Here is a 14,540-nt window from a genome sequence, read left to right on the forward strand (position 1 = left end):
GGTTGCACCTATGGAGATAGATATTCAGAAGAGGAGTGATCCACTCATCCACCACTACTTTGAAAAGCCACTTGAGGAGGCATTAAACATCATGATTGTTGTTGCTTTCCCTCTCATGCAAGTATTGGTGCCAAGTTGTCATGGGTGACTCCTTCATCGCGCCATCAAGCACCTATAGTGAACCATCCGAGTGCTAGCCACGTGCTTTCAAGGAGCCAACATGTGTGTCATGGGTGGGCTTTGCTTGTATTTTGTAAGGGGGACCGCCGATGGCTTAATTGTAATTACTTAGTATTCTTTTCCATTATTTTGATGTTTCATATTGTCACTCCCCCAAAAGCTTAACGTACTCTTTGAGGGGAGGTAGGTAGTCGAGTGAGCTCATAAGCGTGTAAAGGTTAAGCACGAGATCCCCTCGACACTGTACTGTGTGCTTGTGCTTACCACTGATTAATGCAATACAAGTAGCCTGTTGCTAATTAGTGTGCCTTCTTGTTGCCTTTCTGTGTGTGTTTGCTTTGTTTCGTAGGCTTACTCGCCCATTTCGAGTGCCGCATGGGGCCCCAAAGATTACCCCCGTGACAAAGTGGCAACTGGGCTTGGCTCAGTCTCTGGCTGCTTTCAGTTGTAGTGCAGTCTGCAGATGGGCCAAACCAAACAGTTAACAGGAATAGAATCATGGCTTATAATGGGAGTTTTTAGTACAGTTTTGTCTGTGTCACAACGCTTTTTGCATAGAGATGGGAACTAGTGTTTTTCATACAAATAAGTTTCCTACTGTTGTTGACGGGTAAATGGGCACAGCCACCACGGCTGTATTGATATGAGAAGACCCTGCTACAGCATGATTGTTAATATGATATTTTCTGAAGCCAACTCTTTCCTACACTTCTTGACCAGAGTCCTTGTGAGTTGAGACATTTTTGTAAATGAATAACGAAAGAGATCAGACAACTGTTGCCTAGGATAGAGCATCCACAAAGGAGTCAGCCAGCCTTTAAATCCAATTGAACTATAATCTCTAACTTAAACAACTCTACTTGTTTCAACGCCTACTTATTGTACAAAGCTTAAATAAAACTCCTTTATCGAAACAATCACCAAAAATAGAGCCTTCTGCCAACAAAACACGTTCCAACCCCTACCATGAGATTGAGATCCACTGTGTATGAGATGTTCGGTGTGAGATGACACTGATAGGTTGTTGGAATGTATTTTGTTGGCAGGTGATTCGGACTCTAGATGTTTCAAATGAGGGGTTTCAACTTTCAAGGTTTATTGTGTATGTAAATACCACACCCCCAGAAGCGCAAAGTAACAAAGCTCAAACCATATCTGGGAACTCAAGACTACCAATGCTTTCGGAATGCATAAAAGGCAATAAATATGTAAAATTTTCAGCAATATATGCCATGAACTCAGCTCAAAAATTAGATCTAGCTTGTTGTTGTTGACCCAAGATATAATCGTATATATTAAAAAGGCCATTATCCAATTTTCATCCCAGCTATATATGATCTTGGGAGGGTGGACAGGATATGGCATTTTTTTTTATCACGCAGATTATTGCTGAAAAATAAAAATAATTGAGAACAGGTCCTTGATCCAAGAGATCCACTTGACACTCTTCCATACACCTAGGCTACTATGGCAGAGGAATCGGGATCCGCTCCTCACACCAATCTCACAGCACATTCCACCGTGTACTGGAAACATCTCCCCATGAATAGACACATAAGAACGGGAGATGATCTCAATGTGCGGCTGGGATATGTTATGAGGTTGGTGTGAGGAGCGCTCTGTGAAGAGCAGATCTGGGCTCAAAACTAGTTGTATTTGGGCTGGCAGCATTGCTTCCACGCCATATAGACTAAGAGAATGGTGTAGTCCCTATTTCCTTCTTTTTTGTGCAGGACCTGTAGGTGATAATTGATCCATCCACCCGATTGATCATTCATCGTCTTCTCAAGCATTTTTGCATGATTTTACTTGTGGCTTCAGGTTGGCCATTAACTTCATACAGTGATGCACAATAATTGAGTTTTTGTTTTTGTTTTTCAGCACTTAAATTGGGAACTCTTAATGCCCACAGCTTATATTACTCTTAAACCATATTGTTGGTCAATGACGACCGGAAAGTTCTTCACTTCTTTGCATTCTCAAAACTCGTACAGAACCATATTACACGCTATACATTCTACACAACCGAAACGATAAGTAATGTTACCAAAATGCATGTAATACAAGTATACAACCAAGTCAAAGATAACGCACATACCCTTACGTGAAACACCAATTGGGGCCAACCTCCTCAAGCTTTTGAAGCATCTCTTCATGGCGAGAAAGTGCCATCTTGACACGATCCATCTCGGCTAGCCGTTCCGTCCGACTCTGCACTAGGACCTCCCGCTGCTGTAGCAGTTGTTGCAGAACGTCGTCGGTCTTCTTTATCCTTTCGTCTAAGGAAAGAATCTCCCGGGTGCCACTCTCCAAGGTGTCACTCAGCTCTTTTACATGAACACGCCTACGAGCAAAGAGTGCTACTGCGCCAATGCGCTGCAGGAGGCTGTCAACCTTAAAGCCAACACTGCTCACTGAAGCGCATGTCACGTACCATCGAACGCAATCCTCCCAAGTCACAGTTTCCGGCAAGTGCTTGCTCATGCTAGAGCACACAACACTAAGGCTGCCCAACCCAGCGCTAAGCATCGACTTGGGAAGGGATACAGCGGGCATGACACCCTCGTCAAGCAGCCGCTGTGCAAATCCTTCAAGCCAATCGGGAACTGAAAACACCTTGCCACTCTCCCGACTCCGGACACAGACATAGAATCTAGATACTGCATCAATGGGTTCGAGGCCCATCTCCTCGCCATCTTTCTGCAAAATCTCCAGTACAGCGTTTATAGACAAGGCCCCTACTGTCTCTTCCCCAAGAATGGTGGGTTCTTCTTCTTCTTCACGTATGTCAACCCTCATGTTGTCTGTAGGCGGTTGAGCTTCGTCGTCAGTTTGAACAGTGGGGCTCTCATGAACTATTTCGTAGTCCATCTCTTCTTCCACTCTATTCCCCGTATCATCATCAACAGCCTCCACGTACACCCTCGCTTTTGTCAACCCAGCGACGGCCAACGCACGAGTCACAGTTATCTGTCACAAGAATTCATTAGTATGCATTGCAGCAAAAGGATGATCAATGATATGCACCATATTAAATCCAATTCTAGTTCGTGAAATGCTACATCGGTCGACGGGCTGGTGTTGGAGACTTCGTCATCTATCAAGGGAGAAACAACCTCATCAAGAGATCTGAACTCCCTCGACGTAGTAATAATGTCAACGCCCTCATCTACCTGCTGAACCTGTTGAGGGTCTTGCGACCCGCCTTGCTCAAGAACTACATCACAACCTTCCGGGGAAGCCCACCTAACCTCTCCTCCAGAATGCCCCCCTGACGCTATTCTCTGCTCTAGGGAGGCATCCAATGCTGTGCTTTCGCGTACGTTGTCGTCCTTGTCCTCCTTACCCATCTCCTACAATACAATTCTTTGAATAGCACAACAATTTCATTTGCACATAAAGGCTTATTTAAGAATTTCACACATGTCCTACAGTCCTAGTGCTTCCACTCCGATTCTCACTCTTGGAGTGGAAAACCTGTAGGCGGTATCTCCAGTCTTGCTCCCCTCTTCCATTGATTGCCTCCCAATTTTCACTCTTGACCAATACAAATAGAGATACTAGTAATATTGAATGCAACAACTTCAATAGTTGAATTTAGTGTATTGGTAGATTTATTTCCTTTCAATCTAAATTATTATTTGTTAAATATATAATATTATAACATTAATAAAAAAAAAACCATTTTCACAATTATTTTGGTTTAATATGATGAAAATTTGAAAATTAACAAAAATAAGTATGATAGATGCATATTTTTATTTATTTTCTATTTGTTTCTTAAAATTGCTTTTTATTTATCATACTTACTTTTGTTCAATATAATAAATATATACTATTAGAGATATATCCAATTCCCACAGCTTATTTACTTACCCATGCAAGCTAAAAATTGTTAATATGTGATGAGACAATATTGCCCCTACAATAATGTAATTTTTTAGATAAATCGATCATTGTACACCTTTACTTGAAAAATAGAACAGCATTTACTTATTTGAATAATCATTTCCCAAAAAATAATTGCAAGATAAGTGCATTTACCTAGGTAAGCTATTTATCAAAACAAGAACAAGGCCAATAAGACAAATATTACCCCTTTAATATTTAGAAAACCAAGCTTTACTCTTTAGTGGTAAAAAATTCCCTTATTGTTCTTCAAATTTTTAAACACATGTAAAATTGAATGTTTAAGGCTTCCAACAATTGGATGTCAAACCTTGAGACCTCATTTGCAGGGTTCTTGCGATTGCAAACAATGATTTTGGAGTTTGAGCTGAAACAGATTTTGGGGTCTTGCATTTGCAAACAATGGTTCTAGAGAATGCCATTTAGGCCCCATTCGCTTTTCGATAAGTTATTTACTTGGGTAAATGCAGTTATCTGGGTAGGTTTTTCCTTGGAAACACTTACCCGTGTAAGTGCATTTACCCATGTTCTTTTATTTCTTATGTAAACAAGGCAATGACCATTTTAGCCATAAAAAATCCATAGTTAAAAAGGACATTTTTGTCCCATTCAAGTGTTGACAATTTCCCCCCTTCCCCCTAGGTGGGAAAGTTATTTACCTACCTAGGATATGGGTATCACTTACCTGGGTAAATAATATCCAGGAAAATAAACCTTCATTGATCTCTACATAAATCTGAAAAAAGAACATGGGATTCTTGGTTAACGGGAACCAAAATCCCATTGACCAACTTTCCCCCCTAGAAATGAGAAAAAAGAACACCCCCTTAATGTTAACAAATCAATATATTATGGAAAATATATGGTTTCTCATATTCGTATAACAAATGAATGACATATGCCACAAATGGAGTGGTCCCCATTCCATTGAGCATTTAAAGGACCTAAAAACCTATGGTAGTGGTCATTGCCGATAAAAGCTTCTAACCATCGCTAGAAGTTTATGAATTATGACCAAGGGCAAGGGTCAATGAATTGCTACTAAATATTCGTCCAAACTCTTTTAACAGTTTGGATTGCTAACGTATATCCATTTACATTGGGCATTCCAAACTTTAGGTGTGCAATTTGGGCAGGTACACGTTGGGGAATTGTTAAAATTTCAATGAGCCCAACCTGATGCAATGCAAAAATATTCAAATCAGGTACCCAACTTACAGCCCTAGTCTTGTTAGATCTATGGATTTTCTAAAAAAAAAAGGTGAAAATCCAACCTATTTATAGGGGTGCAACTCATTATTTGTCTCCATATTGGTTTTAAATATTCAACTCTTTTTTAGCAGTTTTTATGGGTTGTCTTGACGATTTGGATTGTCAACATATAAAAAAGTAATTTTTTATATGATTTAAATGAAATTCTTTGTAGGAAAGAATGATAAGATGGATCTATCAATGTCTATTAAACTCATTGATCTAACAAATAATTAATGTCAAAATGAAGTTTTTTCTTAATTTTTAGGAAGTAAGTCAAAAAATAGAAAATTAATTCACTTTAAATGTTCTAAATGATTTTCATGGTAAGAAGAACTAAAGATGGATCTAGCAATTATCCATCGAATCCATTGATCTAACTACAATTTAACATGTCTTGTAATGAATTTTAACAGATTGATAACTAAAACATTGTTTGATGTATTATTAGTAAAATTAGTGTATGACATCTAGATATTTTGAACTCCAAATTGATTGTAATGCATCTCTTCATATAAACAATTGAAGTGTGCATTTCTTATGTCTTTATACCTTATTAAGAGTTATTTTAACCTTACCTCAATATTACCAACACATATGTATCTTTCTACCATATCCATGAATATCCAACGCACATAAAATACATATCCATATCCAAGCTTACCAATACAATACAGCATATCAATATTTTGAACCTTGATTACAAGGATCCTCATATTTCATAATGCAGAAAGGCTTTGATATTTTCAGCCACTCCACCATGAGCTTTGTTGTAGGCATATAATTCACTAGGATCTAGAACGCCACTTTCAACAGCAACCCACCTATCCTTTGCAAGCTTTTGTTGTCATTTGCAAGGTGGTGGCGGTCATTGCCAACAACAACAGTCACATAGTCTAACTGGAAGGGATGGGGAGGGTGAATTTGTACAAGGGCATATCCTGCCAGTAATAGCATATTGATTTTGTTCGATTATCAATGCTATTATTGTATGCTTTTTATTTCTGGTTTTAGCATGCCTTAACTTTGGAGAGGCTCCAGCCCCTAGGTCTGTATAGCCCCCTCAGTGGAAGCTAGATAGAAAAGAGATCATGGCTTCCCATTGATTTGATTTTCTCCAAATAAATTCTACAAATATCACCCAAACTTCCATTTACAACTTTAGTCACTCTGCAGTTTTGACTCTGCATCATATACCGAGTCCAAAGTTTTAATTTTACAATTCAAAAACTATCCCAAACAAACACACATTTTGGCTGTACTGCAGGGGTTTTTAAGTTGAATTTGACTCCATGAATAGAGGGCACAATCATGTGGACCAGTTTGGCCCCAGATGGATTGGCTACATGGAAAAATAGTATGATTACAACCGATATATGAAAAAATGGTTACCTACATGAATCCACCTTACTTTAGCTATTTGGAGGGATCTTGTGACTGATCCAGACCATCCAATCAGATAGGGGGACCCACTGGATTGGCCACATGATCAATCCAAAAGTCCATAAAAGTGAGCTCATTTTGCATATATTGCAAGTTGTTTTGGGTCGGACCTTTTACCATGAACATAGGGTGGGTAAGGAACTTGATGAAATCTTCTAAGCTCCAAACCAGTTTGTCATGTGTAAAGATTCTTGGGTTGTTTAGAGAATCTCAGTAAGGGGGTGCTCGGCAATGTGAATGGTTTGTTTTCTGAAACAAAAACAACTGCTACATCAGCAGTTGTGTGAATGGTATTGCTTTTGCTGACATTCCAATCTTTGTTTTAGAAAACAAAGCCATTCATTATCAACACCCCCCAAATGACCCAAGTAGCAAGCCTAACCCCCCCCCCCCCCCCAACACACACACACACAACAAGTGCACATATATCTTAAGCACATCCGAAACAACTAATAGTGGCTCAGTTGGTAAGTTCTCTGGTTGGTTGTAGAAGAGACTAGGGATCAAATCCCGTTGTGCAGGAGCTACCCTATATTGTGTAGCCCCATGAAGGAAAAAAGAAAAATCACGGTGCTTGCAGGAAATGAGGCTATTGAACTACATAAATCATTGTAATAATTTGCATACCTCTTCTTGATGATTCTCATTCAGCTCCAATTGTTGCTCCAAATTAGCCTGTGTCTCAACTACTTTTGCTATTTCAATCTGATATAAAAATATGAACATTAAAATCATAACCTAGAGTATTGATAAAAAATTTAAGATAGGTCAGATAAAACGTGGAAGTATCAAAAACATTGATAAAGGTAAAATGGAAGTATAGAACTATCAAGTGTTGTGACTTGTGAGCAAGAAAGAGGCTTTTAACGGGATTAGTAAAATGACCTAGAGATTTGTGGATGAGAGGAAAATAGTGATGTGTTGAAGCAAAGAAAGGAAAACAAGGAAATAGAACATGAAAAAATCATTGGCTGATCTTTATATTTAGCCCCCCTTTACACCCAAATTTTGGTCCTCACATAGCCCACATGGCAAGTATTAAATGGATAGCCCCCAATACAATCATCTTGTTTAACCATTCCCTTGCAAAGGCATCTGCCAGGTAAGCTTACCTTGGATCCACTTGATCTGTTCACACGCAATGACACAATGCCAAATAGCCTCTATGATATGGTGGATGAGCAGAGGACCTTCCCTGCACTCTCACATCCATCTAATTACCACCTGAGGTCTCCCTCCATCTCTAAAGATGTCCAATCCACTGTAGCTGCTAATCTGAGCCGAGTGTTATTAGTTCAGCCCTTTGATCTTGCTTTCTTTCTCATGGAGATTGACAGAGTCTAAATATAAATCATATATCATGTTCTTTTCTCCCTTGTAAAGCTTAGGGTGAATAAGAAGTCGTGCCTGGTCACTTTTTGGAGTGACAACATTCTTTGAACAATACAAATGGTAAGTAGGGCTAGGAATGCATAGATTCAAATCCAACCCAATTTTATATTGAACCCAGGGTTGCTTCAAGATACAAACATACAGATTATGTTACCTGGATATGGCAAGGAAACAGCTCGATATGGTATCAGATATGTAAATTTACACTAAAAATTGAAGTATCCAATATGATATGGCATCTTTGTACAGGTATCTGGGTATCACAGCATACAGGCACATGCATCTAGGGAGATGTTGGGTTATCCAACTACAACTTTTCCATCAATCCGGTTAGAATTCATTGAAAGAAGTCAGGATAGAATAGATTTTGAAATGGACAAACAATTGTGAAATTATCCAATTACACCCCTTCTATCAATTAACCCGTAGTTTGTGATGCATTGACACAGTGGAATGGACACAGAAATTGAGCCTTGACCAAGAAAACACAGGATCCAAGATGCCAAGCAACTACAACATGCACAAAAATAAATAACAAAATATACTAGATGAAGCCATTTGATAATCTGCAAAAAAATTAAAAGGATAAAAAATAAAAAAGTAGATCATAGAAGTCAAGAAGTAATAGAGGGTTGACAGAAAGTTTACAACCAACCAAAAGAAAAGAACCAGGAATGAATGGCAGACCACCAATGTCCTTTTCAAAGAAAAAAACACAATTCAGGTACATGTTCTCAAGGTTTAAAGTATCAATACTCCTGATATGCAAGAACAGGCATATAGAGTGCTTTGATACAACAAAACATCCTTCCTTTAGTTTTTTTTTTTTTTTCAAAATTGGTCAGGGGGTTCAGTCTTAGGCCTGCCTACCCCCACGAAAATACCAAAATTCCCAAATTCCCTTTTATGTCCTGTATCAGAGCCCCATAGATATGATACAATACACCCAATATACGGGGTGTATCGTATCGAAATTTTGAACCTTGCATATTCTTCTGCAAAAGTACAGTTTCCCTACAATCATTATCTGCTTCCAGCAAGGTACAAAGTGGTTGTCAAACATGACTTACAAAACAATCAAAGCAAGAAATATCTTTAAGCTCACTAAGTACAAAATAGAAGGATATACCTCGCCAACAGTTTTTCCAGTGGTCTCAGACGGTAATTTTGGTGCAGGAGATACTGCTGCACTGACAGTTGAACACATGGTTCTACAGACAAGAAAAAGAAAACAAAATGAAAGACATTAAGTCCATAATTATGAACCATACTACACATTTTACAGGATAGGATGGAAAATCTTCATTAGATTTTAAAACTAATTTGTTTTTTTTTTGTAATAAAACTAATTTGTTTTTCTTTTTTTGTAATAAGACTAATTTGTTTTATGGCTTTTATAATGAACATGAAATGAAACTTAAAAGATTAAATTAACAATCAAGAGAATGAAGAGAGCTTAGGAAGATGTTACAGATACCAGATTATAACCTATAAATGGAAATTATACCACTGGGACATTTCAGGACAGAAAAATCCTCATCACATTTTAAACACAGGATTGTTTTTTGATCTGAAGGTCATGAGAAATGTAAAATACCATACACACAAATAAAATTGAATTTGCAGCATAAAATTACCCAATGTTGATCCTAACTATATGGGGTATTGGGAGGGTTGAACTGGATATGGACCTAACCAGCTAACCTTTGGCATTTTGTAGCACAAGGTGGCCACTCTCAGACTAGAACTAATGTTCACATGCTTGTCAGCCTGAGATTTTACCATAAACCAAGCAATGGACCCTAGGACGACAAAAAAAGGCACCCCAGTGCATGAGGCTCCTTAGGAAGATACCATAACTAAAATATAACTAAACTGTTAATAGCTGCCAAAATCTAAAATTCATACTAAGGGGGTCAAGTAATGGCTGAACTGAATGGCTTGTTGCTTCACCTTTTAGTGAATAATCCATTAAGTAGGTCGTAAGTCGCACTCCCTACTTAATAAATATTTGCTAGACAACAAAGAAGTAAGCAATTCAGTTCAGCTAATTCAGCCATTATCAAAAGGCCCCTACGATATTGTTAACACATAATTTGCAGTATCAAATTGTGAATATAAGAGCATTTTTGCTTAAATAGTAGGATATCTAAGGGCCCTTTTGGCGTGTCTTTTCGCGCGGTCTTTCGGCTTTTTAGCCGGGAAGACCAATTTTCGGTCTATTCCCATTTGGCTCGTAGAAGATCTATCCGCCAAAAGACGGTGTGCCAAAAAGATGCAAGAAGCCCATTTTGGGCTGATTTCGGGAAGCTTCAAATGAAGCTTCCCGCGTCTTTCGCGTTTTAATCTCACATGGAAAGACGCGGGCAGACACACGGAAAGACGCACATCTGCCAAACTGTCTCCGTCTGCCCAGATCTTATGTCAAAAGCTTAATGTGTCTTTTGACAGTCAGAGATACAAGAAGATCTTCTCAAAAAGACATGCCAAACAGGCCCTAAGAAATCATCAGGAGACTTGGGGATTTTGATCGCATTGGAGAGAAAATACTTATATCACAACCAAGGAAAGGTGCACCGACCCAATACTGGTAGTTATAGCAATAGTAGATGATGTCTGAGCTGCACCACTACTGGGACCACAAAAACTGAATTTTGGTGCTGAGTCAGTTGATGCAGCTGTAGGACTTGAAGCTGCAACACCTATAAAAAGAAGTTCCATGGTTACAATAAAATGAGATATACATGAAAGAAACATCTATTAGCCAGTACCCACCAGACGAAGAGGAGGACCAAACATTGGTGGAATAAACCACTATAAACAGATGAACAGAGGAAGAGAAAGAGTCAGGAGGGAGGGGGAGGGGAAGGGGTTATAGAACTAAGATTAAACTAATCTAAACAAGTTAATCTGAATGGGTGTCATTGAGATCCTAGAAAAGCCATAAATTGATTAATTAAAAATAAAAGATGGGATATAGTCTTCATTGCATAAACAGAGATGGCAATAACTAAAGGTTAATCAGATAGTCCTGCACAACTACTAACAAAAAAAATGTATAGACTATTGGGATTGATTGGGTCAGATTTGATAAAGCATGACTTTCCTAGGTTTGGTTTCAGCTACATTACATGGTCCAATCGGGAAGAGTGCAAACCCCAGTTCAATACAAATATGCATTCTGGTTCAATTTTAAAGACATTTGGTAAGAATACATTTGTGTACTAAAAATGACAGCTATAAAAAATTCCAAGGCATGTCTGTATTCAAAATGAGAGCAAAGTCTGCATCCAAAAATGGTGGATACAAACTTTGCACTCAAAGTTGGTCAATGTAAAAAAGATGGTTTTCAGTCTTGAAATTCGTATTTATACCTGTGACAACCAAAAACTGTTTGGTAAGAAAACAAAATTTATCATTGCAAAACTAAACCAACTTTTAATTTTCATGGATTTCAACCTTTGCATTCTGGTGTAGGGATTCATTTGTTCGATTAGTACAGCACCAACATCCGCTCGCGCCAGGTTGATACTTTTGGATTGAATTCTGTCATCAGTAGGTAAGGCACGGTTTATGAGCTTCCAATCAAAGACGGCAATCTTGTTTGGGACCAGTACGTGTTTGGCCCAGAATTTCTCCCCAGCCTCATCCCTTATCATATCTCAACAGCTTTTGATGGAGAAACGACCATTATTTGAAAGTTTCCATATGATCATGTCTTTACTTTTGTATTAGGAGACGTGTAGAAACCACTTTGATGAATAGAATAGAGAATATTGGGAAGGAGCAGGTTCTCCAGAGTTTAGGTTCCAATCTCCTTCTGAGTTGAGGACGTCCTCTTTCATTAACCTATGATTAGGTCTATCAATAAACAAATAATATATCAATGAATGCGCATATTGATCAACCTTTGACATGTCCACAACATGAAAGTATGGTCTGTTTACTCCTTGTTTAGCTAGAGTATGTGCTAAATAGTTTCCTTTTCTTGGTATCGATTGAAACTGAACTCCCAATTCCCACAGCAGTTTCCTAATCTATCTCAAAGAAAGAGATCCTTAATTGAATTCAAAAATCAAGATAAGATAATAACTATAGTGTGCTTTGGTTGGGGGCGGGAGAGCAAAAATAGTGAAGTGTACCTACATAAAGATTGTTGGTAAGCTTACCAAATACCGGTGCGGCAGTTGTTGACTGGAGTTGCAACGATGATGTGGGAGCAGAGCTGGCAATTGTGGTCGTAGCTGCTGATGTTGACACTGCAGTTGCTAATGAAGCACTAGTTCCGAAATCAGGAAATGATGGCGAAGAAGCAGAAGAGCCAGAAGCTTGTGAAGAGAAGAAAGCAGGGGCGAATGGCGCAGGATTTGCACTCACTGCTGGAGTTGAAGCACTGGTAGCTGTGACAGTTGATGAAACAGAATGTGCTGAAGAAGACCCCGAACGTAAAGAAAGAGGTTTTGCAGAAGAGCTAGCAGCGCCAGAAGAAGCACTGCCAAATCCAAACGAAGTTGGGAATGCAGATGACGATGGAGTTCCAAAAGACAATTTTGATGGAGAATAGGAAGACGATGAGGTAGAGGAAACGGTCGTAGAGATAGAACTCGCAGAGGTTTTAGAAAATGATGGTGCTGAAGAGGCTGAAAAAGATGAAGCCGAACTTGAACTCGAAGAAAACAAGTTAGGGGAAGAAGGACCGCATGCAGCTGAAGATGATGACGATAAAGATACAGAGGAAGCTCCAAACAATGAAGGGGTAGAGAAGGGCGGAGGTGAAGTGGCAGCAGAAGCTGAAACTGAAGAAGTTCCAGCAGAGACAGCAGAAGTGCTCAAAATACTGATCGTAGGGGCCCAAGATAAGGAATCTGCAGGCAAAGTCGAACTAGAAACGGCATGAGTAGTAGGAGAAGTGGTCGTAGAAGCAGAAGCTGAGGAAGCTCCAAAGAATGTCGAACCAGACAAAGGAGCAGCAGTGGTAACAGAAGATCCGAATATTGACGGACCAGAGAACACCGAGGCGGAACTAGCCGAAGCCGTAGATGCCAAAGGCGTCCCAAACAGCGGAGAACCAGTACTTGCGGACGATGCTGAACCTGTAGAGAATGCAAACGAGAACGGGGGAGCAGAAGCAGAAGAAGCACCGCAACTAAGGATTGAAGTTGAGAAATTTGAACTTGATGGGGACGAAGACGACGAAGAGGACAAAGTGAAACCACTTGGGAAGGAAGATTTCGGGGCCGAAGTGGATTGAGTTCCACCCAACAGAAAAGACGTGGTTGAAGAAGAGGTGGTACGTTTTGCCGAGGTGGCGAAACCAAACGACGACGTTCCGAATGAGAAACAACCAGTAGATAGTGTAACAGGGTCAACGGATGAGGAGAATCGAGAGGAAGAAGTTGATGAAGACAAGGGTGACGCTTGAAATTGGGAAGACGAGGAGAAAGGAGAAGGGGGGGAGGGAGGGAAGGAGAAGACCGGCATGTTTTCCCTTCTTGTCACGCTCTCGGTTCTCCTCCGATCGGGGATTTTGGGAGGGGTTTTCATCCCTTCCTTTTCGCCGCTGGAAAGTGGAAAGTCGGAAACGCTTGAAATGTCGTAACCGCTACTTTCCCCGTTGCTGATCATTTTCCGGCCAGGCACGGCCCGTGAGCCCGTCCCGGAAATTTTTGAGATTGGGCGCAGGTTTTATCTCTAGACCCGGCCCAAAAATTCAGGGCCAGGCTTGGCTTGAATACTTAGAAGCCCGGTTGCGGGCCTGGTCCAGCCAACAAGTTACTGTTACGGACTTATGTAGCACGCGATATCAGTTGAATTAACTTCCTTGATCCTTGTATTAAGAGTATAAATATACAATATAAATACATACAAAGTAATATAAAATAGGAAAACTTCCCAATGGGTATCTTTATTTTAGGCTGAGTGTTAATTTAGTATGCGAACTAAAATGCGACAATATAGTACCGAACTATTATGCAAAAAGACACAAATGTTCTTAAATTTCGTCTAATTTTTATATTATTGTTCATCGTTTCCTTAGTTCAATAGCGGCGGCACTCCTCCTCTTCTCCCAACAATACTCCTCTAATCCCTTCATCCCTCATCGTTTTCCTACTTTCTTCCATCGAGCAAGAACCTAAAACCCCATTTTAATTTGTTAAATGAAATCTGAATCCACTGATCACCTTTGATGAGAGCAGATTTAGGCCTCCAGTGAAATTGTGACATGTGGCACCTCGTGATAACTAGGAAAACACCCATCCAACAAACTTACGAAGTTGGTGACCCACCCGGGCACCAGTCTGGCTGGCTTGGCGCGACCTGCGTGGCACGCGCGGCCTGCACGAGCTACGTGCGGCCTGCGCGAG

At 39.8% G+C, this 14,540-nt stretch overlaps 1 protein-coding gene across 2 annotated transcripts; it reads right to left on the bottom strand.

Annotated features, from left to right (window-relative positions):
* Window positions 1-2,069: 2,069 nt before the first annotated feature.
* Window positions 2,070-13,855, bottom strand: LOC148844588 (uncharacterized). Of its 2 annotated transcripts, XM_088956238.1 has the most exons (6): window positions 12,345-13,855; window positions 10,757-10,877; window positions 9,305-9,386; window positions 7,411-7,488; window positions 3,243-3,533; window positions 2,070-3,150 (listed from the first exon to the last, which is right to left on the bottom strand). In XM_088956238.1, exons 1-6 carry the CDS (start codon window positions 13,798-13,800, stop codon window positions 2,281-2,283), a joined length of 2,898 nt encoding a protein of 965 aa, XP_088812364.1. In that variant the 5' UTR covers window positions 13,801-13,855; the 3' UTR covers window positions 2,070-2,280. The 2 variants fall into 2 exon arrangements, with proteins under 2 accessions (XP_088812364.1, XP_088812365.1); XM_088956239.1 differs by lacking the exon at window positions 3,243-3,533 and having other exon boundaries at window positions 12,345-13,849.
* Window positions 13,856-14,540: the final 685 nt, after the last annotated feature.

The sequence above is a fragment of the Nelumbo lutea genome, chromosome 7 (assembly GCF_056320005.1).
Source record: "Nelumbo lutea isolate HS-2025 chromosome 7, American lotus-T2T, whole genome shotgun sequence".
Lineage (NCBI taxonomy): Eukaryota > Viridiplantae > Streptophyta > Magnoliopsida > Proteales > Nelumbonaceae > Nelumbo > Nelumbo lutea.

Bases quoted from the DNA above. Each gene is read 5' to 3' on its own strand.
- LOC148844588 (XM_088956238.1), bottom strand. From the start codon at position 13,800: ATGATCAGCAACGGGGAAAGTAGCGGTTACGACATTTCAAGCGTTTCC. The intron at 7,489-9,304 runs GTATATCCTTCT...TTTTTATATCAG, and splicing joins CTGGAAAAACTGTTGGCGAG to ATTGAAATAGCAAAAGTAGT. The intron at 3,534-7,410 runs GTATGCAAATTA...ATTGTATTGTAG, and splicing joins ATGAGAATCATCAAGAAGAG to GAGATGGGTAAGGAGGACAA.